This window comes from Neodiprion fabricii, chromosome 1, assembly GCF_021155785.1.
Source record: "Neodiprion fabricii isolate iyNeoFabr1 chromosome 1, iyNeoFabr1.1, whole genome shotgun sequence".
In the NCBI taxonomy this organism is placed as follows: Eukaryota; Metazoa; Arthropoda; class Insecta; order Hymenoptera; family Diprionidae; genus Neodiprion; species Neodiprion fabricii.
Window position 1 is genome coordinate 32,258,656 of NC_060239.1, and position 25,097 is coordinate 32,283,752.

At 34.5% G+C, this 25,097-nt stretch overlaps 5 protein-coding genes across 12 annotated transcripts; 4 read left to right on the top strand and 1 right to left on the bottom strand.

Moving 5' to 3' along the window:
* Nucleotides 1-2,508, top strand: LOC124174450 (E3 ubiquitin-protein ligase ZNRF2). 2 transcript variants are annotated; one of them, XR_006868937.1, is made up of 5 exons: nt 1-760; nt 1,280-1,375; nt 1,451-1,556; nt 1,661-2,274; nt 2,371-2,508. XR_006868937.1 is itself a non-coding variant. In XM_046553627.1 (4 exons), exons 1-4 carry the CDS (start codon nt 430-432, stop codon nt 1,716-1,718), a joined length of 591 nt encoding a protein of 196 aa, XP_046409583.1. In that variant the 5' UTR covers nt 1-429; the 3' UTR covers nt 1,719-2,508. The 2 variants fall into 2 exon arrangements, 1 of the variants encoding a protein (XP_046409583.1); XM_046553627.1 differs by having other exon boundaries at nt 1,661-2,508.
* Nucleotides 2,509-2,708: 200 nt separating this feature from the next.
* Nucleotides 2,709-5,749, top strand: LOC124174451 (diphosphoinositol polyphosphate phosphohydrolase 1). Its single transcript, XM_046553628.1, has 3 exons — nt 2,709-3,448; nt 3,929-4,084; nt 5,015-5,749. The coding sequence occupies exons 1-3, from the start codon at nt 3,350-3,352 to the stop codon at nt 5,300-5,302; spliced, it is 543 nt and encodes a 180-aa protein (XP_046409584.1). The 5' UTR covers nt 2,709-3,349; the 3' UTR covers nt 5,303-5,749.
* A 1,243-nt stretch (nt 5,750-6,992) lies between these two features.
* LOC124174441 (protein zyg-11 homolog B-like) lies at nt 6,993-17,269 on the top strand. 4 transcript variants are annotated; one of them, XR_006868935.1, is made up of 11 exons: nt 6,993-7,128; nt 7,577-7,778; nt 8,498-8,729; nt 8,855-9,049; nt 9,320-9,717; nt 10,474-10,619; nt 10,997-11,385; nt 11,525-11,894; nt 12,020-12,359; nt 12,474-12,683; nt 12,779-17,269. XR_006868935.1 is itself a non-coding variant. In XM_046553609.1 (10 exons), the coding sequence occupies exons 2-10, from the start codon at nt 7,649-7,651 to the stop codon at nt 12,614-12,616; spliced, it is 2,343 nt and encodes a 780-aa protein (XP_046409565.1). In that variant the 5' UTR covers nt 6,993-7,128; nt 7,577-7,648; the 3' UTR covers nt 12,617-17,269. The 4 variants fall into 4 exon arrangements, 3 of the variants coding, with proteins under 3 accessions (XP_046409565.1, XP_046409567.1, XP_046409566.1); XM_046553609.1 differs by having other exon boundaries at nt 12,474-17,269; XM_046553611.1 differs by having other exon boundaries at nt 9,320-9,711; nt 12,474-17,269.
* On the bottom strand, nt 14,845-19,697 carry LOC124174446 (UV excision repair protein RAD23 homolog B). Its single transcript, XM_046553619.1, has 6 exons — nt 19,491-19,697; nt 19,310-19,382; nt 18,941-19,100; nt 18,265-18,435; nt 17,856-18,175; nt 14,845-17,553 (listed from the first exon to the last, which is right to left on the bottom strand). Exons 1-6 carry the CDS (start codon nt 19,554-19,556, stop codon nt 17,246-17,248), a joined length of 1,098 nt encoding a protein of 365 aa, XP_046409575.1. The 5' UTR covers nt 19,557-19,697; the 3' UTR covers nt 14,845-17,245.
* A 59-nt stretch (nt 19,698-19,756) lies between these two features.
* LOC124174447 (cell cycle control protein 50A) lies at nt 19,757-24,979 on the top strand. Of its 4 annotated transcripts, none has more exons than XM_046553621.1 (5): nt 19,757-19,895; nt 20,044-20,234; nt 20,682-21,512; nt 21,979-22,144; nt 23,987-24,979. In XM_046553621.1, the coding sequence occupies exons 2-5, from the start codon at nt 20,183-20,185 to the stop codon at nt 24,030-24,032; spliced, it is 1,095 nt and encodes a 364-aa protein (XP_046409577.1). In that variant the 5' UTR covers nt 19,757-19,895; nt 20,044-20,182; the 3' UTR covers nt 24,033-24,979. The 4 variants fall into 4 exon arrangements, 3 of the variants coding, with proteins under 3 accessions (XP_046409577.1, XP_046409578.1, XP_046409576.1); XR_006868936.1 differs by lacking the exon at nt 19,757-19,895 and adding an exon at nt 23,621-23,688 and having other exon boundaries at nt 19,927-20,234; XM_046553622.1 differs by lacking the exon at nt 19,757-19,895 and adding an exon at nt 22,646-22,701 and having other exon boundaries at nt 19,927-20,234.
* Nucleotides 24,980-25,097: the final 118 nt, after the last annotated feature.

Consider the following 25,097-nt stretch of genomic DNA (forward strand, 5'->3'; position numbering starts at 1 on the left):
ACTTTCTGGTAAGTTTATCGCAAGATGTCGGGGGATGTTTTGCGCGACGAGCCGCTACTATGCTCTCGGTCGAAATGACTTGCTTATCGTGGCGAGATGTTGTAAAATCCCGTCTTAAATTTAGTTCAAAAGTATTTTAAACATCAGACAAGTGTTGTTTAGTGTTATCTAAATATTATCCAGTGAGTATCGTGTTTGTAAAGTCACGAAGTAAAAACCAGTACACAAAGGATCTCGTGCAGTGATTGGTCTGGCAGGTTCTACGTCTCATTGATAAACTTTTGTCTCTTTATCTATTAATTTTACTACGTTGATTATACTACTGCGGAATTTCTTCAAGCCGGCAAAGTCTTAGAAAAACGCTAAAATACTCCCCCGAACCAAATTTCTCACGATTCCAACGAAAACGCGTTTCAAAGCCGATAAAGAATGGGTGCAAAAGCCAGCACAGTCGCACAGTCTGGGAATGGGCAATCCTCGGGAGCCAACGAAATGCAGGGGTTCTCAATACTCCGTTCGTTGCCCGGGGTCATACAGCAGAGTCAATCACAGGCGTCGCGGGGCGACAGCAGACAAAGGGCCAGGTCGTTGAGTTCAGTACCAGATTTAACCTCCGGGGAACAAGGGATGGCCTCCTCGGTTGGCGTGAGCGTCGGCCAGGCGCTGGGGATTCCGCAGCTCGACTCCGACGATACGGACGACGACAGCGGTCGGGTTTACGCCGCTCATAGTCTACCCTCTCACATTTGGTCCCTAAACGGTTAGTGAGAGCAATACAGATTCGTATGTGGCGTGGTGTGACGGGTCTCCGTGAATACCTTGAGTAAACTCACCTTCTATTTACATACGCAGTCATTTACGCAACAGCTTCTGTCGGTTGGCCAAAGTGAGGTTATAGACGTCATCGTGACACCAGACTTTACGCACGGGGCGCGCTTTGTTTTGGCGCGTGTTGTCGAGGTGGTTGGCCTGGTAACCGTATAATCAATGACAGCTCGTGAAGGCTAACGTAAATTTTTGAATTCTAAAGAAACGTCAGTCTCCCTTGGTCCATCACCTTCAAAATTTTCAAGTCCATTTGAGAAAAAAAAATCCTTCAGTAATGGGTTAGGTTAGGATTAATATGGGAATAACCGTGAGCTCGTGTTTAAACGAGACTGAGACTGAGGTAGTTCCTGTAAACCGGGTTAGAAGGGTGTTTTACGGTATACTAGCTGGTTTCAAAAATTCAGGGGACGTATCGTGAAGACTTGACCTAATAGATTGTCTTTTCCTCAAGGTTTAAAGTGTCCTGTATGCTCCAAGTTCATCCTTCCCGATGATATAGAGTGCCACCTGGTCATGTGCCTAACCAAACCTCGCCTAAACTACAATGGTGAGTATTATTTAAAAAAAATAATAAAATATTGCACATGATCATGAATCTTAATTTGTTTTTCAACTTTTGCAGAGGACGTTTTGGCAGATCAAAAAGGTGAATGTGTTATTTGCCTGGAGGAGTTACAGCCTGGAGATGTAATCGCCCGTTTGCCTTGCCTATGCATATATCATAAAAAGTATGTTTGTTTATTGGGTTGTTTAAGGTACAAGTAGCAGTAGTGAGGAGAGTCTTTGACGAGTGCTAATAATAACACTTGGCATTTGATTTTGTTCACCGCAGCTGCATCGACAGATGGTTTCAAGTGAATCGCAGCTGTCCCGAACATCCCGGTGACTGATTCGCACTGGTGAAGTTTCGAGGTAAAAAATCATTGGAACAATTTGTGTCCCATGGGACACTTGCCAAAGGGATGAAGTAGAGATGTTGCAAACGAAGAATTGAACAGGAAGAAATTATAAATAAATAAATAATGAATTTAAAAAAAACTAGTCAAGGTGACCGCTAGTCCGCAATGGTGGTTCGTGTATGGTGAATGGTGAATGGTGAATGGTGATCGGTCGACTTAAGAAAGCGCAATTGAATTGAACATAAGGACAAAATAATTGAATTCTTAGTTGGTTATTGATAGACTAAAGGGACTTATAAATCGCCATAAGATTCAACGATACAATGCTATTACCTATACGTATCTATAATTAATCGATTATTACTCTATTGCTTATTACCCATTGTACCATATTTATAAATTTTACTTAGTTTTATCTCTTGAAATCTATTTGAATTTAAGTAAAGCGTTCTTTGGAGAAGGCCGTGCAGTGGCAGGGGTAATAGAGGGAAAGGGGAGCAAGACGACGATTAAAGGGAGGGAGACACGACCTATATACATATAACAGGTGAGATCTACCTTGTATGAATAAGTTGAAATCTGCTTTTAATGATTTTTATTAATGTAAGATGATAAATGTATTGTTTTTTTGTTGTTTGTTGAGGGATGTGCACTAGAAAGGATATTTTTGATACTTTCATAAAGGGAAGAAGGAACAGGATGTATAGAATTTTAAAAAGCAGAGGACTTATCTTAACAATGTTGACGCTATAGCAAAAATGTAATAAAGGGTCTGAATCAACCTTCCTCATTGAAATCGATATACAATTACATCTGCAGGATAGGCTTGTATTTTTACTAAAGTAACGTAAATAAGATTGTTGATGTTATGATCAGTAAAGGAAAAAAAAAAGGAATTTACATTCACAATTCAACGGAATTTATTTCACGGTCAAGTAATGTTACAACATGTATTCAACATTACGTCACTAAGCCCAAGGTCGTATTGTATTCACAATATATTGTGCGTGCGGACACGATATTAGAACGTGGCGATACGAAGTCAACGTACGAAGATGGACAGGGGCGAAACGAATACAAGGTGATCGGCCTACCGCGAACTGAAAGCAATGAAGCTTATACCCGAATTTGCTAATAAAATAGTTTCGACGCTGCAAATTAATAAAACGCCCGGACGCATTTCTTACGGATCATTCACGGATGTCTATAATGGATATTTGGACATCACCATGAGCCACGTGATTCGAGGTCATCCGCGGTCGTGGTCAGCTTGGCCAACTTTTTAGTATCAAAAATGAAAGTAACTACTCTCGAGCTTTCAAATCTTTGAGGTTAGAACGAAACGAGTCCCTACATCGAGAGACGTCGGTGAGATACGAAACTGCGGCTTATCCGCAATTAGTACGCACATTTATTAACATCCAAGCATATCAACAGCTAGGAAATTAATCCCAGTGATTATAATTAACTCAATGAAAGTGAATCAGAAGTGATTTTTCATCGATAATGTTAGTTTCGCATATTCCGATGAGAGCAATGCGGGTGTACGGTATGGCCGATCTGGCCGTTTGACAAATATTTTCTATAATTTATGGGGTGTTTTGGTGGGTTTACGGGATAAAATGGTGAAGGAAAAACCAAATTCCATCCGTATATACGATTCGGAGGGCTACAGGCGGCGGGCTGCTTGTATCTGCGTGAGGAATGACCTCGAGGAAGAGGTAGGCCATCAAGCTCTGCTTTTACATATTATTATTAGCCGCATCTCCGTCCCCTTTACTTAACGCGCATTATACAAGTATTCCTTGCTCATTAGGACCAAAAATATTTATAGCGACAAAAATTCGATACGTGTCTACGATTATTTCCTATTACGTAAATTTTGCTTTAAAGAAAAAGAGCATCACTCACCACCCTACAATGTACTAAATCTTGTTATCAAACCGTTTGAAGATTGCACACATCTATTTCCGTCTCGCATGAGACTTGTGTACAATGTATTATTACCCCGGACTCTGTAATTCTGCGCAATCTTCTAATTGTCATGATTTTCCTCCGTTGAATATATTTATTGTAATATATGCCTCCGAAGATTTGATATTCAGTTTCTTCTATTTCGGTATCTACCGATACTAATTTATTTTTCAACAAATGGGAAATGGACTATCGCATATGTTATGGGCCCGGATTGTGGTGTGCAGGTACTCTTGGTAACGTCGAGCCGAAGGCCTGATAATTGGATAGTGCCAGGAGGAGGAGTAGAGCCCGAAGAAGAACCAGCTGTTACGGCGCTACGAGAAGTTAGAGAAGAAGCTGGTGTGCTGGGACACTTGGGCAGGTGCCTTGGTATTTTTGAGGTGATTCATATTTGTTTATCCAACAATTGTTCAGTAGCAAGTTGTTCCTCAAATTATTTCGGTACTAAATTTCACTCATTTACAAGAATTTCAAAAACATTCAATCATGGTAACATGCACCACCTAATTACCGTATGATAATAAGAAATTACTCACAGTCAAATGTTGTGAATAAATTCACTGCTTTCGAAATGAACACTTAAAATCAATTGCTTCAGTAAACGAAATTGTATTTGGAATTGGGTTTTTGTGAATAGTATTAAGTTTATAAGAACATTTAATGATTCAGTAGAAAATTGATCAGTATTTTCAGAATGAGGCTGCATTTTTTCCTCTCGTCCAATTTAAAGCTGTGTATTCCAAACTTACCAGAGGTTTGCAGGCTCTTTTTAGATAAATAAATGCGTACATCGCACCAACAATCTAGCAGTTAAAAAATGTTTGTAATCCATTGGTTGTAATCAATCATCTAATGTTCCACATATCTGTTGAAAGCATGTGGAAATAGTTCTCTGTCCATATTACCTTTTCTTATCTCACAGTCGAATATGACACATTTGTACGATACGAGAAAACTATGTAATTAAGTATAAATGCAAGTCAGCATCAGTAAAAGCGTTAAAAAAATAAAAGTTGGAAACTTGCATTTTGCTTATTGAACCAAGTGATTGGATACCTGATGACTCACCTTATTTTAAATAGGTTTGACAAATATTACACTGAGTCATATTTGGTATGTGAGCCAACCAATCAAATTGTCTTTGAAACAGAATATTCTTTTCAAATGCACCGTCCTATTCTTACAATCTGATTAGAGAAAACGAAATTAAGCGTGTATAAAATAGAAAAGTTGTTAATTTTGTTCAATCGTATATATGTGTGTGTATATATGTACATATGTAGATATATATATTGGCATATTGTTGACAGAACGTGGAACATAAGCATAGAACGCAGGTGTGGGTCATGCGAGTCACCGAAGAATTGCCAGAGTGGGAAGATTCAAGAGCTATTGGTCGAAAGCGAAAATGGTTCTCAATCTCCGAGGCCCTAGTCCAGCTAGCTCAACACAAACCTGTTCAACGATCTTACCTGCATTGCCTACATAATACCAATCCTCACTGCAACAACACCAATTCTCCAAATCATCAACATACCGCCTCTATACAACTGATGAACAACTCAACCACCAATCCTCATATTAACAAGCACAGCTAATACCAATTACGACCCATCCATCCAAAACCCAAATTTCATTCAATTTGCTATTACCGTATCAAACCTCTACCAGAACAATAATTATTATTATTACCTACTGTGTTTTATACATTAACCTATGATAATTACTTGATACTATTATTAACTAATATAGATTGTTGATAAACTGTTCCGCAAAGGAATCACATTCATTTTCCAATTATTCTCATTATTTTTTTAATATTATTTTCTCAGCTTAAACCATTAAAAAACAGCTATTGTATAATGTGGTCGTAATTGGTAGATGGTGACTACTGTAAAGTCAAAACCAATGTAGAGCAATTCGTTTTTCCAAAAAATTGGAATGGACTGAGTAAATATTTTTTAACTCTGGTTTCGTTGTATAAGATCGTTTAGTCTCGACTTGTACAAGCTGTGGTAAAGATTTGAAATAAATGATTATAGCAATTAGACAGAGTAAGTAGTTAGTTTTAAATATTGAATCATGGATACTTAATTAATTTTGAATTATAAAATTATTTTTAGCCTTTAGGTAGCGCTAAAATTACATACAAATTAGTACGAAGTTTTGTAACTGATCATTGTTACCTCTACTTATTCCAGGAATTACTAACCCAATGTTTTACTTGTTAGCTGTAGGTATCTTGGTTGTATAAGCACGTGCATTCATATACATTTGATATTTCGTTACAATGAAACTTAATTTTATATTTATATATTATAATTTGCCGTTTCTCACGACAAAAAATACTACAGTTTCACCCGAGATATCACCATAGGCCACCAGTCAACTCTCGATCGAAGCATTTGTATTTCGTTGTTGAAATAAGTTTTAAACAAAATATCAGTGGTCACCGTCAGTTGATCAAAGTTAGCAGAGACTTTTCACAAAAATCTGCGGACTGATTATGTATTCAAAAATCCCTGAGTTCTTACAATTAAATGGTAAAAGGAAGTCAGTTTTAGAAGAAGACGGTCCTGCACCTTCATCCTTGTGGAATTAATAATTCTAAATACAGTCGTATTCAAACGACCAAAAAATCATCCCGTCATTATTTATCATTCAATTGCGAAGAAGGAAATCGTAAATTGTAATCGCAACAGTCATGGCCACTCGCCAGCTTGAAACAACAAGTTTATAATTAGCATGCGTGAAAAAAATAGCGCCTAGCTGCTGAACGATTTATTTATGCATGTACGTGAATTACCTTCGATTAAAAATTCAAAAGGAATATAAGAAAAACGTTACTTCTCGTGGCCTAGAGATTATTCGGTTCATTCCTTTCTCTGTGTTTCATTTGCAAAAGCCGTGTAATATCAGACGTATTCGCCACGCCTTCGCGCAACTATAGACTATCAATAGTTTCGAAATGTGACCAACTATTATTATTATATGTCGTAACATCGGTTGTACATAAATATACGATAGTACCATGGGCTCTTTCTGACTCTGTGTCAAATTATGTCTTGTTTTTGAACGTCGAATTGCAAAATCATTCTATATCGTCTCATACTGTACGTGACGTATGTTTGTACACTTGATACTACAGTATATATAAATTTTTATTATTACGAAAAGTGTCAAGAAACTAGACCTAAGATCGTAACTGCATTCCGTCAGTTTGCGAAAGTGTGATTGAGAAGGCATAATTTGTGAATAATTAAAATGCGTTGCTTGGAAAAGTGTGATGATCAATTTAAAATACAGATATGTACGACTTGTACACGAACACACGTATGAGCGAAGTCGTTCATGTTTTCTGTGTCGCATCTGACAATTTGACAGTTCTAGCTCGATAGTATTAAACATGGCCGTTCGTGCAGAGGTGAGTGTTACCGTGTATTATATTTATTCAAGTAATTTTGTGTAATTGGAGCATGTACGTAAGTTTTAAGTAAGTCTGAAAGCCTAATTGATATCATGAAATTGAGTAAGATATGTTTGAGAAAAGTAACATCGAACCAACAGAGGTGTATCTATGTTTACGGAGAGTTGACGATGTGTCTGTATGCGTAGATTTCGGAGGGCAGAGAAAGTGTGTGATTATAGTTTTAGGGCTCAGATTATACAATTACTACGTGTTATCTTCGTTGTGAAACATTTAAATTTTAGACATATGTAGAGCCTCCAATATTTTTAGTTCAAAAGTAAGGTTAAGTCGAAGGGTATAATGGCTATGTAATACCGTGTGATCCGTGTGATGTGGTTCAGTAATTGTGAATATTAAATATCTCTGAGAAGTGATCATATCATGTGTTTATCGCATGTTTTAGAAATTACTGTAATATAACACTATTGAGGTCTAAAAGAAGTGTTATTGAGAGATATTTCAATAAAGGACAATTATGTTCGAGTCTCCGAGAAGCCTTCAGGAGGTTTGTGTAGACTTTATTTGCGACAATGTATTAGTATTGTGCGAGGTCCATCCTGGCGACAGTGGGCTTCCTGTCAGTACACTACCACCTGCTGCCATTGGTAAGTATTCTTTTAACTTTTTTCAAATTCGCTAATCTTTCTATTTGTATTAGAAAAAAATTCCAAAATAATTTTTTATATTATTAATTCCAATTTTTTAACCATTTATTAAATACTGACGCATATCAGTAAACGTCGAATAACAATCAAAGTAAACTGGTTATTCCACTCACTTATTGGATTGAAAAACAATTTTAATACAAATATTTGATCATAGGTCAATTTAAACAAATGTTTTCAAAAAGATATACGTCAGACAGGGCTTATGAGATCCATATGGACTCTTATTTGATAATATGCTCCATTTTTATATTTGATACTAAAGCGATATGTTGGAGTTAAATGAATCGTACATGATCCGCAGAGGACAAAATTATCGACGTACCTTGTCTTGGGTTAACTGCATTCAATGTATAAAACGAGAAATATCACGAGACTATGTCTACAATGTCTTGAACATATATAACTGTATAATAATTACATTTAGAAACATAAAATGATTTCAATGCACTATTGCAATCAGCTATGATTTAAAATGGGTTATGTATTCTCAAGAAAAACATTATATATTTGAATGCTGAAAACTATAGAATGAAATAAATAGTAAAACATGTTAAAAAAAATAGAAAGTAATGTGGAAATGTAAAAATTATCATACCTGTACAAATTTGATATCGATCGAACATGTTATAAATCAATAATATAAAAAATCATTTCAGATGAGCAAATGAGCACAGGAGATGGTCGCACAACAGTATCAAGTGTATCGTCAGTCACTAATCTCTCATCTCTGAACTTATCAGCTGGTTCAGCAACCAGACTAAGTTTTAAGGATCCAGATGCATTTTTACCTGCTGAAATATCTGATCAACTGTTATCCAGCTTATGCGAACGAAAAGCATTATCTGATCTGACTATTACTTTATTCGATTCAAAAACGACCAGATTACGGTAAGCATACGTGATAGGTAATACGATTCAAATTATCTGTAGTATATTGAAATTGCCAGGAACATGTTTCTAATGTGAAAATGTTTCTAATGCATTTTGTTCTATTAGATTTTATTTCATTTCAGCCATGTAAGACTAAAAGATGCATCGAGCCTTTCTATAAAAGGCTTAAAAGTTTTAAGTCAACATAAGGTTGTGGATTTGGAAATAGATGGACTTAAGATTAATGTCAACGATTTGATTGGCTGCCTGGGAGAATGGAGTTTGCAAAATCTAAGATCCTTAAGTGTGGCAAAGGGTAGCTTTATGGATTGTGCTAGGTAACTTATTATCTGATTTGTGGTTTTGTTTGCAGCAACATAGAATTAGAAGTGATGAAGCAGAATTTAAAACTTTGTCACTAAAATAAATGTTCAATAACGCACAAATTCAGTATATTCACATCCAACTTTCAAAATTCGCGAGATTTGTTGCAGATTTAATACACATGATTCTGACTACAATGAGACATTATTTTTTGGATCATCTATGCTAGAAAAATATTTGCTTAAAACATTTTTGTAATATCGCATGTGATTGATATTTTTTAGGTCTTGTGTAGTCGCGGCATTGACTAAACTTCGAGCATTACAAACTCTCAATGTTTCTGGAACTGAGTTTAATAATCATGGTCTCGAGATTGTTGTCGAAGACCTACAGCTCTTAGAAAATTTAGACATTTCTTGTACACGAGTAGACGATATAACACCATTGAAAAAGTGTAAGGACCGATTGAAGTCATTGAAAATGTACAATTTAAAAGTGAGCAGTTGTGGAAACCTGATACCCGTATTATTGGAGCTGAAGAAATTGATAAATTTGGATATATCCGACGAACGAGATGCCTTTCCACTTGAAATGTTTGTTCCAGTTAGATCTAAAATATCGGATCTCTTGAAAGCCAGTTTCTGTATGCCGTATCTAGCTAGTCTAGATATCTCAGGTAGAAGTAAATACCACCTTCAATCACTATATTCTGCTAATTTTCGGAGGCCTGTTTCTCGTTGACACTTTTCGATTCAAAACTTATATCAATGTCAGTACATCCAACTTCCAGAATCCTACAAATGTAATAGCAGTGTGGTATATTCAAGATCGTTTTCATTTTTATGTTGAATTCAGCAGATAAATTGTCATATCTTTCTTATTACTTGGAACCTTCGTTTGTCGAACAATAACATTAATAGATATTATTAACAGTTAGTATCGACGTCTTGACTGGATAATTATTTTTCTTGCCAATTGTTCTAATAACTGTTCTACATCTTACGTATACCAAACTTTTCTAAACTGCCTGAATTGTCAATACTTGATTCCCCATTGGTTTACTGCCCAACAATGCACTATATCCACACAATATGTGTATGATGAAGTACTAAACTATACAAAGAAGGTTTACAAGCATTAGCGAATTTAGCATATCGTCTCAAGTTTTTTCTTGATCTTGTGAGATTATTACTGTTATATGCATGAATTGATTAATAGTAATGCTAGTTACCTGTTTGGATACTTGCAAATTCAGCTGTATCCACAAAAGCGCAGGCCTCTATTATTAGATCGATATAACAGCTGCTAACAATTCAAGAAAAATGATGAAACATTTGATCAATTTCAGTTTTTTAAAGAGTTCACTTATCAACATTACTTTTTTATGAAAATGAAAAACAAATTGCTGACATTTTAATTATATTGGTTTGTATTACAGGAAAGGATGAAATACACAGAAAAGATTTGAGAACGTTTATTAAATATCACCCACATTTAAGATTTTTAGGCCTTGTTCATACAGATGCTTGTTATGATGACACTCTTATTAATCCCATTAATAAAAGTTACAGACGAAGTCTTGTGGTGAGTAACAATTGTAACAACAATATATACAAACTATTGCATCTGGTTATTGTACTTTTAATTACCAATCAGCAAGTGACAGAAAAAAAAATAATTATCTGCTGTTGCAAAAAAAAATTGTACTCAATTTCTCAGTCCTGTCATGTTATATGTATTGTAAATTTCGTATCCCTTAACCCAATATACTCTTATCATTGTAGAAACTTGAAAAGGTGACATTTCAAAAAATCTGCAGCAATTTATCATATGAATTACAAATTGAACCAATGTAATTGAACGTGAATGAAATGGCTCTATCTTTTGAAAATTTTAACTTGTTATTTACTCTAATATAATTTTATCCAATTAATAATAATTGTAACATATATCATTCATAGGTGAGTGGGACCGCATCAGAGTCACAAATTTTAGAATCACTGAGACGATACTGGTGCCGCCCAATTTATGTGCAAAAATGCCTTTATAATTTATTCCGTTTAACGCCAAACTTTAGTGAGGCAAGAGTTGACGTTATAAAATTAGTTATACCTGGAATGAAGGCTCATCCCCAACAGTTTGGTGTACAAATGGCTGCAACAGCATGTCTCTACAATCTTACAAAAGGAGACCTAGCGAATAAAATCCATCCATCGATATTAAAACAAATTGTTGATTTAACATTGACAGCCATGGAATCGTTTCCAAATCATTACCAACTACAGAAAAATACGTTACTTACGCTGTGCAGTGATAGGATATTGCAGGATGTTACTTTTGACAAATATAGGTAGGCTTGAAGCAACGTATAAAATATGATAAGGCGATACAGGCAATTTATTATTCAATGCAATCTGTAACTTTAATCTGTGAAAGTAAATATTCTTTAGATTATAGGAACTATTCTAATTGTAAAATATATGCAATAGGTGTGCAAGACTTGTGATGAATTGTCTGTCAGCATTTGATGATCCTTCAATGAATCGAATGTCAGTTGCAATATGCTCCATTTTGGCAGCTAAAATTTCCACCGATGAAACATCAATGCTGGGGGCACAACCGCAGTACATGTCTAAACTATTAGCCATGATCCGGTCTAAAGTTCAAACAAAATCTGTGGACATTACCATGAAGTTTACGTTGAGCGCCCTTTGGAATTTAACTGATGAAAGTGCAACGACATGCGCTGTATTTCTCGAAGAAGGTGGCATGGCTCTATTTCTTGAAGTACTGAAAAGTTTCCAAGGAGAGTCTAGTGTCGAAACAAAGGTTTTGGGCTTGCTGAATAACATAGCAGAGGTAAGCAATAGATTGGGTTGAGAAGAATTTTTTTCACTAATAAATTCATACAATTAGTTAGTCGATTGTTTTAAAATTTAATTGTTATCGGCTAGTATTAATGTTTCAACTTTTATTACATATAGGTACCTCATCTCAGGCAATGGCTAATGCAACCTTCTTTTATAACGATGCTCTCGTCACTTTTGGATTCCGAACAGATTGATGTATCCTATTTTGCGGCAGGAATTGCTGCACATCTGTTGAGTGATGGACCATGTGTATGGGCTTCGGTACCGTCTTTACCACCTAGGTCTCAATTATTGGATCAGTTAGCTAAAGCAGTGACCAATTGGCAAACACCTCAGAGTGAAATGGTTGCATATCGAAGTTTTCAGCCATTCTTTCCTCTTTTGCGATGCGCCGATGCACATCCTGTACAATTATGGGCTGTATGGGCAATACATCATGTATGCACTAAGAATCGTAAGTTCCATTCCTTGGATATACATTTTTTTTGCTATGAGTTGCAGTATCTAATAGCACTAAGATTTCGCTATTGCAAGAATTCCAATAGGCAATATTTATTATCAATTGTAGCCAAACGGTATTGTGGAATGCTGTCGAGAGAAGGTGGTGGTGCCATACTAGCATTGCTCGCAAAGGAGAAGAGCGGTGACACTCAGCCTATCGTGCGTACCTTGTGCCTCTCCGTGCTTGAAGCATTGGCCACTCACTGTTGACCATTTACAATTTGACAAACGAGTACCATATACCTGGTATACTAGTCAATTTTATCCCTCTGTTGAGGCAAGCTTAAATTTCAATAATATACATGGAAAAACGCAGCGCAATTGCATTTTTGAATGAAAAATTGAATCAAAAATTTCTACTCGCATACATAGGTGGTATCGTTGATGGAGAAAAAAGAGGCTGTGAAGGAGTATGTGTGGTCTGCGCTGCGGAAGCAGCCATCTCGGATCAAACGAGAAATATAATATATAGATCATATGCACTTAGTGCATTAAAGATACGGATTTGCAAATGATATTTAAAATCCTGTAAATTGGCAAATTTGGACAAAAATTATTTGAGCATACTATTGATATGTTGGCAGAGAATAAGTAATGCTTGCTAAAAATAACGTCGAGCAGCCCTGTTTCACAAAATAAGATGATAAACGTTGATTGTTTCTTAGATTTTTAGTATCTCTTACCTATTTTTTAAACTTCCAATACGGTGTGAACGGCTAGTTTTATCACATGTAACTCAATTTAAATTATTTTCATAAAGTTTTAACAACATAGTTTTATTATTTGATTTGTGAGTATTATTACCCGCTTTGACTGTATCTTCGGTCAATGCTATCTGCAAGACATTAAGAAATTTGTTACATGGTAGCCGGTTTTTTTTATCGGAAATTTACTTGCTGTGAAATTTTATAAAGAAAATGTAAATCTGAAGAAATATGTAAATTTGTCTACTGGTTTTTTACAAATCTCTCGACATCTTTTGTGCTACAATTGTAGAGCATATTTCGATCTTGAGCGGTTCTTTTTTTTTTTTTTTAGTCACTTTCATTCGGTCACGAAGAAATATCTTAATTCGAACTGATTGCAAGGAAAACGTAGTATTATTACACTTACTGTTCATACCGTTTGTAGAAAAGATTTGTCCAATGGTTTGGATTTTAAAATACCTGTTCGCAAATATCTATAATGGATAGGAAATTGCTGTTGTTTCTTGAAACAGATTTGTGTGTCTGTTAATAACAATACTTAATTAATAATGACAAGTTTATTGCATCTTATTGATAGAAGATAGCGCAAACTAGTGTTTTGCTATTTTGAATTTTCGAGGTAATCCTTATCAAGATTTTAAGTTAGCATCGGAAAATTTTAAGTAGGACTTATTCTGTTTTTTCATGTGCAGTATCTCAGTATATCTGTTATGAACTAATACACCAAATCTTGTAAGTAGGAATTTTCATTTCGTCACTCGACGAGTCTTTTTTGATTCGATTTTTCTGTATTTGTTAAAAATATTGTCAATAGGCAGCTATAAATAGAGATATGCATGTAAACGTTAAAAATAGATAAATTTGGAAATATTCAGTATGCATATCTCCTTATTGAAGTAAAATAATTGTTAAAAATAGTGTCAGCAATATTTAAGATGAAAGTGAAAACATTTGAGAAGAAAAGATTGATCACAATATCCGGAAAGTTCCGTCAGAACTTTTTGTCTTACATGATAAAAAGTGCAAAGCACAAATATTTCGTTCATTGGAAATATATTGCTCTATTACGTCTCGATTGTCATGTTATAAATTTTATTGGCTATTAAATATAGAAAAATGTCTTTCTATAACTCCAAATGTACATTATGTGTATAGTATATTCTGCCATTATACATAAAAAAAGAAATATTAGTTATATCGAAGTATTTTACTTCATAGTTAACCCAATGAAATGGTACCTACAGTAAATTATATTTATTGTTAAACAATTGATTATATAGCTTGTTGATTGTATGACTATAGAGATAACGCTTAGTTACATGTAGTTTTTGCAAACCATAAAGGTATTTTACAGAAAAATGAGTTTATGTCACACAAAAATTGCCCACGATATCTTTCACAGAATTGTTTTCTACTCATCTTTGTTAGATTTGCTTTGTCCTTTTGAATTGAAAATTAAAATGACTGCCTATTTTTATATCTGATTGATACCTATTCATCAATTTTTCTGACATAAATATTATTCAAATGAACAGGTAATTATTTAATAGTGACGGTTAGTTATTTTTACTTCAATACGGTTTCATGTATTTTTCTTGTTTCAACTTCTAATGTGTTGTTAGTTTTGTTACGCTTTATGTGCCAGAACAACTAATCAATTCAAATATTTGGAACAATTAAAATACGAACAATTTACAATACGAATACTACCAGGTATTTTTCAGATTGGTAAACTGTTCATGCATTCAGTCCAACCGCACAGAACCATTTTACACTATCTAATATTCAAAAACCTCAATGTGAAACAAACTAACACAAAATAAATTCTGGAATTATTCAAAATACTCATATTTCGAATCTTCGATATTGCAGATTATTTGGAACACATTCAGCAAGTTTTGGCAATGTTAGACTTTCGTAAAATATGGAAAACAAAGGGTTGAATCAGGTAAATTTGAAACTCAATTATTTCCTGGTTTTATAATAATTTGCTCATCAGTCGTATCACGCACACTGCCAGTAAATACGCCTTTCATGTGTAATATCAAATAATAATAAAATAAATAACTGCTTCATAATTTTCTAGAAGTATTAGGCACAGAATTGTTCATCTAATTTCCGTCCAATGCACTGCTCTTGCTAAGTTTCAATTTCTGCAGGAATTGAGAGCGTATCTTATGTTTATACTTGTTAGACGTGTTACGTAAACTATTAATAATAAAATTAATAAAAATAAACAACGGTATGTGGATGAAAGTATACAAAGCACCAAACGTTTTTGAAAATCTTAACATATTTATTTATGCTATGTAAGTATTACAAGGTGTTTTGGGTGTGTCATAACAGAAGTATTCTTATCATTATCATAAATCAACTGCCATAATTTTTATGAAATTGGAGAAAGTATAATTTTTTTTGTAAGACAGTAATAATACGTACAAAACGATGAAGGTAAACGTGTAAAGTCAAGAAACTGCAGCCAATTGTCAACGTTTACGCACAATCCTGTACTGTATTTTTATCAAAAAACAAATTTGTAGTCCAATTTCTTTTCCATCCGCCCCATCATTATACCAAGACTTGCCGTAAAAAGGTCTCATAACTTCACATTAAAAATTTATTCGCAATTATTGTTTGGCCAATTGCAATGCAATATGCGGACTATTTAATTTAATTAATAATTTTATTTCCATTTAAGCAAATGAGGCACCTCCAACTAATTTAGTAACCTTGTGATTTCTTTGTAGGCAATAGTTTAGTTGGTGTTGTGATTTTGTATGAAGAAAGTATTGCGTACTGTAATGGCTGCTAGTTGGTATTCATTTTTGAACCTTACATTTCAAAAAAGCTCCACTTCTTTCTCGTGAGTCTATACATCTGTGTATTTGCATATATGTATGTCTATGAATATAGACACACACACCATATATTTTTATCGGGTTTTTCCTATACAAAAATGCAATTTCACCATCTCTTGGTATGAAAACTTAATTTTGTGACCGTCACAGAGTAACTTGACTTTAGAGACAACGGTGTATAAGAAGTTTTAAGAGAAACACCATAAGTGAAAAAATTTGTGGCCAAAGTGGATATTCGAATTTACAATTTCAGCTCAGTTTCTCCCTAGTAACATCTTATCACATTGTAGCGAATTATGTTACCCATGTGTATTTAAGCCCACTAAGGTGTTCGACGATTCTGTGCCGATGTTTCGACAAGCTTCGTTGGACGATGAAAGTTTTGTGCGCAGGTATATTGCTACATCTCTAAGAAAATGCCCAATTGTATTATGGCGTCAATTGTATCTACAAATTAAAGGAGTATATTGAACTTTGTGCAACAGTTTGGCTAACTTTTTTATTAAACAAGATTAAACAAATTCTAGTTATCTTAAATTGTCACTCTTATCATCCGTCCTCGAAAAATGTTATTACTACATTTTTGGTTCGCAATTTATAGTATACAAAGCAAAAGAATTTCTATCGTTTGACTATGCATAAATAAAATTCAATTCTTTGACTGTGAATAACATTATACGAGAAAATTAAGTCTCGAATTACGAATTTTCTCTTTGTATTATTAAATTTAATCTGGACTGTTAGCTTTAGGAATTTGTTAGTTTTGGCTCTGTTATTAATATTCGTTTTTCAGAAGTGTTATGTATTATTATACAACCGATAATATAGACGTATCACATCAACGTCTATTTTAAGGTGTATTATCTTATAAATTTTTAAAAGTTGTATTGCATTGTACACATAAAATATTATAACAGAGCCACCGAACTAACTAGTGAAAAAAGTAACTACTAAAAACATTTTCAATTTTTTTTCTTCTAAAGTAATAAAAGACTCAATATCGGTATGTAAGATTACTACTTGAAATGTTACTTTTCAAAATAAGAAATTTACATAATATACTTCCCTTATCTCTAGATGAAAGAGAAATATATTTATCAAAGGACGTTACATGAGAATGGCTGTTTTGTCTGCAACATCCAGAGAATTGTTAGCAACAAAGCCATTCATGGATTAGATGCATGATGAGATTAATTGACAACATAGCCATTGTGTTGATTCTTGTCTCTAGCATCTGTTAACTCTGTGACACACAGTCCCCTAAGTATGGGTTCTCAATCATCGAGATTTTGCGACAGTAAAAAGTTAGCCGCTAGGTTTTCATTTTTTTCACATGCAAAATAAGCCTGAACAACAAGATGTTCAGGGAATCCCAGTGCCTTCAGCCTTTCGATTGCTTCTTTGTCTTGTGGCGTCACCTGAATCACTCCAGCTCCAAGACTCGCACCTGCACCTGCGCCCACACCTGCCCCAGCACCAGCACCAATACCAGCAACGGCACCCGTACCACCTGTAAGTCCTCCTTGGGCCACCGCAGCCGCTGCTGCTGGCGTTCCTTGAACTGTTCCGCCGGTAGCACCAACTATTCAAATACAAAACATCGACTAAATTTCTATGTGTTCAAAATATAATTTCGATCTGCATAGTTTAGATAAGCAGGTACATGAAAGCTACCAATAACGCGCAACGAAAATAACTACAAATGATCACTTCTGCGAGACTGAATCTGCCACTCCTTAGTTGATTTTGAGATTTTTAAAGTTTTTTGTATGGGATGAACCAAGTGATTGTATGCAAGAACGTCAACAAAACTCTACTTTTTCAATGATCAAGGTTAATTTTCCACCTTGATGGAAATAGAAATGACATAAGATTCAAAAGTACCAGGTTCGTTAAGCATGCGAACAAAGGCTTCTTGATTCTGTGAAATCAATTGCAGTAGGGCTGGATTGGTCTGTCCAATCTGTTGCAGTACAGTATTTAGTAATTGCGGATTTTGTTGAATCACTTGGCGCATTTGCTGAAACTGTGGTTGGGTGCGTAAGAATGCCAAGGGATCCTGAGCCTGGTCCTGGGCTTCAGGAGGGTCTTCAGGTGGGTCCTCAAACAGCTGAGCTGGAATACCAGTGAGTAAATATTCTACTGCTCTGTCAGGATTGTTGAAACTTGCCCTTAATGCTTGTTCAACCTGCTCTCGATCGTACCTGAACAATTTAAAATAAATCTGTGAGTTGTTTTTTTCACATTAGTTATATTTAAATGAAACTTGATTCCATATGTAGCTCCTACTGACCCCATATCCATAATATTATTGACCATTGTATTATATTCTTCTCCCATCAACAAAGCACTTTCTGCCTGAGCTCCAGTAGGTGCCACTGCTGCAGGTGGGTCAAGCACAACTGGTGGTGGTCGGGGACGAACATCTTCTGCAGCCGTAGGAGTCGTAGTCAAGGTTGCTGGGCTAAACGTGTAAACGTGTATTGGTCAATTTCTATTCGACAAATTGTTAACTTACACATCTTAGTTAATCCTACACAGAATGAGTGGTTTTGAATTTTGTGCTGCACTTACTTGAACAATCGGAAACATTTAATTCAGTTAACTCAAATTTGAAAAGGGCGTTTCTTATAAGTCATAAAAAAAAGGTCCAAACAATCCTGTTATTTTGAGTAAGCTGAATGCATAGAAATACTGATAAATTGCTCAACAGAATTTTACCAATTAAATTCTATTTTTCGCATGCTCTTTGAGTGTGTTGTCTCCTTTCCCCGTTACTCTCCAACTCCCAAACATCGACAAATGAAGAATAATTTTAATCATAATGCAGAATTATCACACGTAGTATTACCCAATGTAAATATATGAAAAAATGATTAGAGAAAGTATTCTTTCATCAGAAAATATCTGTTGGAATGCTATGATTTACAAAATGTTTCCTATGTTTAAACTAGCACAGGCAATCATACCTAGCTGCTGTGTGTTCTTTGTTATTGTCACCATCAGCATGCTGTTCCTCACTAGTGCTTGGACCAGCGCCAGCCTTAGGTTTCGTTACCATAACCACGATAAACTTTTTTTCGTCAATATTATAGGTAGTTAAAGGCTGCTCGTCGGTCAATATTTTTCCTGCACACATAAGAAATGCATTTGGAATATTGCAGCATCAGTAACAGTTTATGTTCCAAAATAAAAATTTTAAAATAGCAATACAAAGATTTGGTGAGTCACGTATCGGAGGTTGCCAGAATATGGTAAAGTATGTATGTACAGACAATAAAAGCATGATGACATTAAGAATTGAAAAAAGATAGGTTATGGCAGAGAAATTGGCTTACCCGCGTATATGAGTTTTTGATGCTGAGCCGGAAAACCCTTCTGAACTTCGATCTTGTCTTTCAATTCTTTAACCTGAATAAGCAATAAGAACATGTAACATTTTCATTAGCAACTAAGGGTTTTAGAATAGACACCGAAAAAAAAGACATTTTCGGCCACTTTAATGCAGTTTTTACTCACCGTTTTCGAGGGGTCAATCTCGACGGTAAACGTCTGTTGTTGAAGATTTTTAAGCGTAATAATCATTTTGGATCGTCAGCAGACACGCTTACGTTAATTACTACTACTTAAGGCAAAGTATCCTGTGTATCTCACGAAATAAAATTATGTTTTGATAGATATTTTCGCGCTGATGATTCGGCACTCGGAGCTCGTGAGCGCCATGAACCTTTTTCAACGACGTGATCCAAAGCGAATGAAAAGAGGAAATCGTGACCCGCTCGGCTCTCGTTGAACGCGCGCGTCTAGCGAGGGCTGAGAGAGTAAAAATATTTCATTCATCACTTTAATTTTCTTTTTTATATCAAGTTCTGCCAATACTATCAGGAGTCCGTATTAAGTCATAAAACTCATCTTGAGATACAGGTACAACGCTTCAACTGCCTGCTGGTTGACAGAGAAATTATCACCGTTCCCTGGCAAACATCCTAATTACAAATACCTCACATTAGATGTATTAAGAAAGGTAAATGGTACATTAAAAATTCCTTGAATAAATTGCTGTGTTGACTAGTTCTCCGCACACACCTTGAGGTCAGTGATTGCGGCCTACGAACCTTACACAAACCGAGTGGATAAACATCAATCGCAAATGGCGGTAGTGAGGTCGTGAGAATTGTCAAAGTCTGAAAAAAATTAACGATTCTAAAGAAATGACGACCTTGACGGACCCCTCCGTCTTGCCAAAGACTAAAAAACCATCCGGTGAGTAAGATGTTGTATTTTTAAACCTGTTCGGGCAAACGTAAGATCAATATTGTCGAAGAATTTACTTGACATGACGCAGTAATCTGTCATTACATAATTCTCATGACACATTATTGATTTTATACATGAAATGTCCGTTGGTTTACTGTGTCCCTAACTCACTCTTATCATACTGCAAAAAATGATCCCCGTAATCTATATATTCACTATAGTACTACGTATTAGTAGTTGACTTCATACATTCATTGATTCGCAACATAACCTTACATTGCTCTTCATGTCATAATGCGTACACACGTGCTTTTTACACTGAACTGTAATAATACTGAAAGGTGTGCTGACGCTGACAACACGAGCCGAGGGAGACATTCGCCAGATACGGCAAAACCATTCATTAAATTTATTGCAAAATGAAATGACTCAAAATTTTTTTCTGGTTTTCAGATAGTGCATTCAAACAGCAACGGCTCCCTGCGTGGCAACCAATTCTTACAGCTGGAACAGTTCTTCCAACATTCTTTGTAATAGGAATAGCTTTCATACCAGTTGGCATAGGATTACTTTATTTTTCGGAGGAGGTCAAGGAACATTCCATCGATTACACTAATTGCATTTCCAATAGTTCAGCTTCTGGTAACGAAACAAAATGTGCCGACATAATCGCTTTGAATTCCTCAGCTGTGTGCTATTGTGAAATTAACTTCACATTGACAAACGAATTTGGTGGTAACGTTTATATGTACTATGGCCTGACCAATTTTTATCAGAATCATAGACGATATGTTAAATCTCGTGATGATAACCAGCTATTGGGCCAGTTAAGTCAGACACCATCCAGCGACTGTAAACCTTTTGCTTATTCTTACGTAAATAACACTGAAATGCCTATAGCCCCTTGTGGAGCAATAGCAAATTCGTTGTTCAGTGACGAGTTGACTCTTTGGTCCCATGTGCACCAGAATTTTGTTCCATTATTGAATTATGGCATAGCTTGGCCTTCTGATAAATCCATCAAGTTCGCAAATCCTAAAGGTTATGATACTTTGGAAGACGCTTTCAAGGACTATGCCAAACCAAAAAATTGGTCCAAAGCTATTTATGAATTGGATACAAAAAATGTTAGCAACAACGGATTTCAAAATGAAGACCTAATTGTCTGGATGAGAACGGCAGCCCTTCCTAGTTTCAGGAAACTGTATCGCAGAATTGATCACTCTCAAGACAGTTTCAAGGGAGGATTAGTTCGTGGAAATTACAGCCTCATCGTTAAATACTGTAAGTAATGATAATAATTCAATAGCAGGACTAATACTCCGATACTCATCACCGCTATTGGTACTATTTTCTATCCTATCACATGGTCTGTAAAGAATCATTTACAAAGTGGTAATTCGATAGACCTGCTGAAAATAATATCAAGTACATAACAGGTTATGGCCACTCTGAATGCGTAATTTTGTTGATATATAGTTGATATATATATGAATAGATTGTTCCAGTGTTTCAAAAACGTTTTCACATTTATCATAAATAATTCATTTTATTTATTTTACTTACATTAAATTTCAATTTTTTTTTCATCAAACCAATTGTTCAATCTCAAAAGAAACATTGAAAACTCATATATTTTGTTAAAATAACTTATATTCATTAATTGCTGGATATTTTTGTAAAAACTAATTAATAGGCAATTAGGATGGTAGATTTATTTCTAAACATTCCATCTTACTCTTTATTTCAGCATATCCTGTAGCAGCATTTGAAGGTACCAAACGGATGATATTAAGTACCACCTCACTTTTAGGGGGTAAAAACCCTTTCCTTGGCATTGCCTATATCGTAGTAGGCTGCGTCTGTTTGATATTGGGAATTGCCTTGTTGATTATTCATATTAAATGCTCTAAGAGGTAATTTTCCTACTTTATTTTTTTAATAATTTTATTCCAACTATGTTTATTTACTGACTGTACATACTAGTGATCTGAGAGTAATTTTAAAAGAAAAGTGTCAACATTGAAATAATTTATGGATAATATGTATTCACTTTGACGACAAATAAATTTACCTGTCTCGGATTTGTATTGCTATCTGTTATAAGAAATTGTACAAAATTAGAGAACAACTCTATCATATTGCGAGGAACATTTGTTGTCATATGCTTTCTTACATTACAATGTGACACTCAGCTTTGCGATTGAATCTCCAGTTCATAATTGGAACCCAATTTGATCTAATAGTAACTGCTTTATAAATTTTTTTTGTATAAATTTCTGAAAAAAGATGCGAGATTTTAGTTAAATTTTTGAATTGGACACAAAATTTTTAGACAACAGATTTACATACATGCAATATAAAGTCAAAAGTACACACGATTAATTACTGTAATATTACGTGTGTATGTTGCGCAGCAAACTAATGTAAGAGCGGCTCCCAGAATCATGGTTAGGGCTTCCCAATTATTGTTGTAAGTGTTTTTTGTCTTAAGTCTCCCAAGTTTCTTCAGGAAATACTTAACAACCAAGGCCCATGAGTTTAAAGATTGCTTTCTTAAACACTCAACACAAGCAAAAATTTTTTTACACATTTTACTATAGGTACATTTTACTTGCATCAAAAAATTATTTTGTTTTGCGATGTAATATAATAGTTTGAATTCACGTATTTAATGTGCAACGAGTCATTGTTTGGTGTAACTTTGATATTTTCTATCTCAGCCTCAAAAAAAAAACTGATAAGCCGGCTTGTTGACTTGCATTAAATTTTCAGAAAATGTGGGATTTTTTTATAATCCTGATGCCATGCTTGCATCGAAAATTTTCATGGTTACAGTTCCTTCTTGAACGGAATAAATCGCGATTCTTTGTCTTGCAAACTAACTGATCACAGGAGTCAAATATTCAAAATTTCTGAACTGGTATTGCACAAGGCGAATTATAAATAATCCTTTGAAATTAGGTTGTGGGAATTAACAAATATCAGTATCATTTTAAAATTTGTTCAAGTAGAACAAGGTTCTATGGCCCTAGCGTGCATTGTGAATCCTTGCATCTTTTAAGCTTGAATGATTTTTTATATCAATTTCAAGCATGTAAAAGCATGAGTTACCATGTAAAGTTACCTGTATGTCCGCACCACCATTAAATGGTCCAAGTTTTTCTAAGAAAGATGAATGTTTAGTAAATCATAGGAACTTTAGGATTCATTGAAAGTTGAAAATACTGTAGCAAGTGTTACCAGATAATATTAAGCGTTTCGATAAAGTTATTCCAAAATGAAAAATTTTGACTCAATATCAATCTCCAGAATTGAAATCACACAATCAAAAGCTATCAGTGTATAACGAAAATTGTATAGAGATGTGTTGTCAAAAATAGCAAAAATAGTTTCAGTTGAATGCCTAGCGTACATGGATGCTTCCAGTAACTAAATTCCATCTTGAGGAAACTTACTGGTAATACAGTTTGAAATACATAATACACGTCTGTAATAGTATATATGTACATATATTACAGCCAATATACCTGTACATATGCTTCATACATTCCGTTTCAATTTCTTAGTGTTGTCAAGATTTGAAATTAAATATGTGTTTCGTGGGTCAAAGGGGAATTCTTATTTTACAGGTACATTCTGTAATATCATACATAGCATATATTTGTTTGCCTGTGATTGTACTTCCAGCATCTGCTTGTTAACCAAACTGATGACATGTTTTACAACAACGTAAACTTTATACGTATATTTTTCAGTACAAACCAGATGATCAACGTTAACCAGAACACACCGTACCAATGAAGCACCCGTCGCATGTTGGTAGTTACTTGAATTTACCAATTTCAGCATTTATGTAATCGTTGACTAAATATTCATCACTGTTAGACTATACAAAGGTATTGCTGATTACATTATATGATTAATCAGTGATACTGGAAAAGCAGTGTTTTGTTTGCCTATAATATTCATTCATTTAATATTAAATGCTTTTCAAGTTAAATAGTTTTAGATTAGCTTGAAATCACTCAAGTATTAAACAATCTCTTAGAAATTCACACATAACAAAAAATAATGTATTGTAATATTTTGCAACATATTTGTTATTAGCTCATTTTTAACTTAATTCGAAACAGTCACAATTGTTTGCTCATATCCTCTTTTTTATTCTTGTGACTGTTGCCAATTTGTTTTTTGTATATAACACGTATAGTATATTTTAAATCATCAACTCCGCAAAACCTGACCTGAATCAATTGTTTCAAAGAATTTGAAATATAAATGTATGTCTGGAATAAACAAAAGGATTGCAACACTAAGATTTAAAATATATGAATCAATTAAATATAGTGATATTTGGGCTTTGCTTTATACTTCTAATCAAACAAAAGCAAAATGTGTGATGATAGTTCCTGATAAACTCAGAATGAAAGTAATATTAAAAACTGATTCAAGATTATAATCAATTTTGAAACTATCAAATATTCCAACAGGTGTGACTTTATGGTATTATCGACGTGCCTCTGCATGTGATAATTTTAAGCAAATAGTTATAAATATGTATTTATATAATTTAATTCTTGATGACTAGTCTATATAATTTCATAACATATTCATATTATTGGAAGAGCACAAATTTACAATATTGAATTTATTATTACGCATTTAAATATTTTATCTAATGTTACATAGAATAAGTAAATAATATGATGCTTGAGTAACAGTGTAATAAACCATTTATGACATAGCAATACAGTGTCACCATTTACATACCCTCCTTTAATAGTTGCACGCGTAATCTAGCAGCAAGAGTCTAGCAGAATGCTAACGTATTAGATACTCAATGAAGTATTTCACAAGTACCGACAT

What these genes read in the sequence shown, in the direction of transcription:
- LOC124174450 (XM_046553627.1), top strand. Translation starts at nt 430, where the DNA reads ATGGGTGCAAAAGCCAGCACAGTCGCACAGTCTGGGAATGGGCAATCC. An exon ending in TCACATTTGGTCCCTAAACG is followed by an intron (nt 761 to 1,279) that starts GTTAGTGAGAGC and finishes CTTTTCCTCAAG; the next exon opens with GTTTAAAGTGTCCTGTATGC. An exon ending in ACCTCGCCTAAACTACAATG is followed by an intron (nt 1,376 to 1,450) that starts GTGAGTATTATT and finishes CAACTTTTGCAG; the next exon opens with AGGACGTTTTGGCAGATCAA.
- LOC124174451 (XM_046553628.1), top strand. Translation starts at nt 3,350, where the DNA reads ATGGTGAAGGAAAAACCAAATTCCATCCGTATATACGATTCGGAGGGC. An exon ending in GGAATGACCTCGAGGAAGAG is followed by an intron (nt 3,449 to 3,928) that starts GTAGGCCATCAA and finishes TGTGGTGTGCAG; the next exon opens with GTACTCTTGGTAACGTCGAG. An exon ending in GGTGCCTTGGTATTTTTGAG is followed by an intron (nt 4,085 to 5,014) that starts GTGATTCATATT and finishes TATTGTTGACAG; the next exon opens with AACGTGGAACATAAGCATAG.
- LOC124174441 (XM_046553609.1), top strand. Translation starts at nt 7,649, where the DNA reads ATGTTCGAGTCTCCGAGAAGCCTTCAGGAGGTTTGTGTAGACTTTATT. An exon ending in GTTACAGACGAAGTCTTGTG is followed by an intron (nt 10,620 to 10,996) that starts GTGAGTAACAAT and finishes TATCATTCATAG; the next exon opens with GTGAGTGGGACCGCATCAGA. An exon ending in GTTACTTTTGACAAATATAG is followed by an intron (nt 11,386 to 11,524) that starts GTAGGCTTGAAG and finishes TATATGCAATAG; the next exon opens with GTGTGCAAGACTTGTGATGA.
- LOC124174446 (XM_046553619.1), bottom strand. Translation starts at nt 19,556, where the DNA reads ATGATTATTACGCTTAAAAATCTTCAACAACAGACGTTTACCGTCGAG. An exon ending in AGATTGACCCCTCGAAAACG is followed by an intron (nt 19,383 to 19,490) that starts GTGAGTAAAAAC and finishes TTGCTTATTCAG; the next exon opens with GTTAAAGAATTGAAAGACAA. An exon ending in AATAATATTATGGATATGGG is followed by an intron (nt 18,176 to 18,264) that starts GTCAGTAGGAGC and finishes TAAATTGTTCAG; the next exon opens with GTACGATCGAGAGCAGGTTG.
- LOC124174447 (XM_046553621.1), top strand. Translation starts at nt 20,183, where the DNA reads ATGACGACCTTGACGGACCCCTCCGTCTTGCCAAAGACTAAAAAACCA. An exon ending in CAGCCTCATCGTTAAATACT is followed by an intron (nt 21,513 to 21,978) that starts GTAAGTAATGAT and finishes TCTTTATTTCAG; the next exon opens with CATATCCTGTAGCAGCATTT. An exon ending in CATATTAAATGCTCTAAGAG is followed by an intron (nt 22,145 to 23,986) that starts GTAATTTTCCTA and finishes TATATTTTTCAG; the next exon opens with TACAAACCAGATGATCAACG.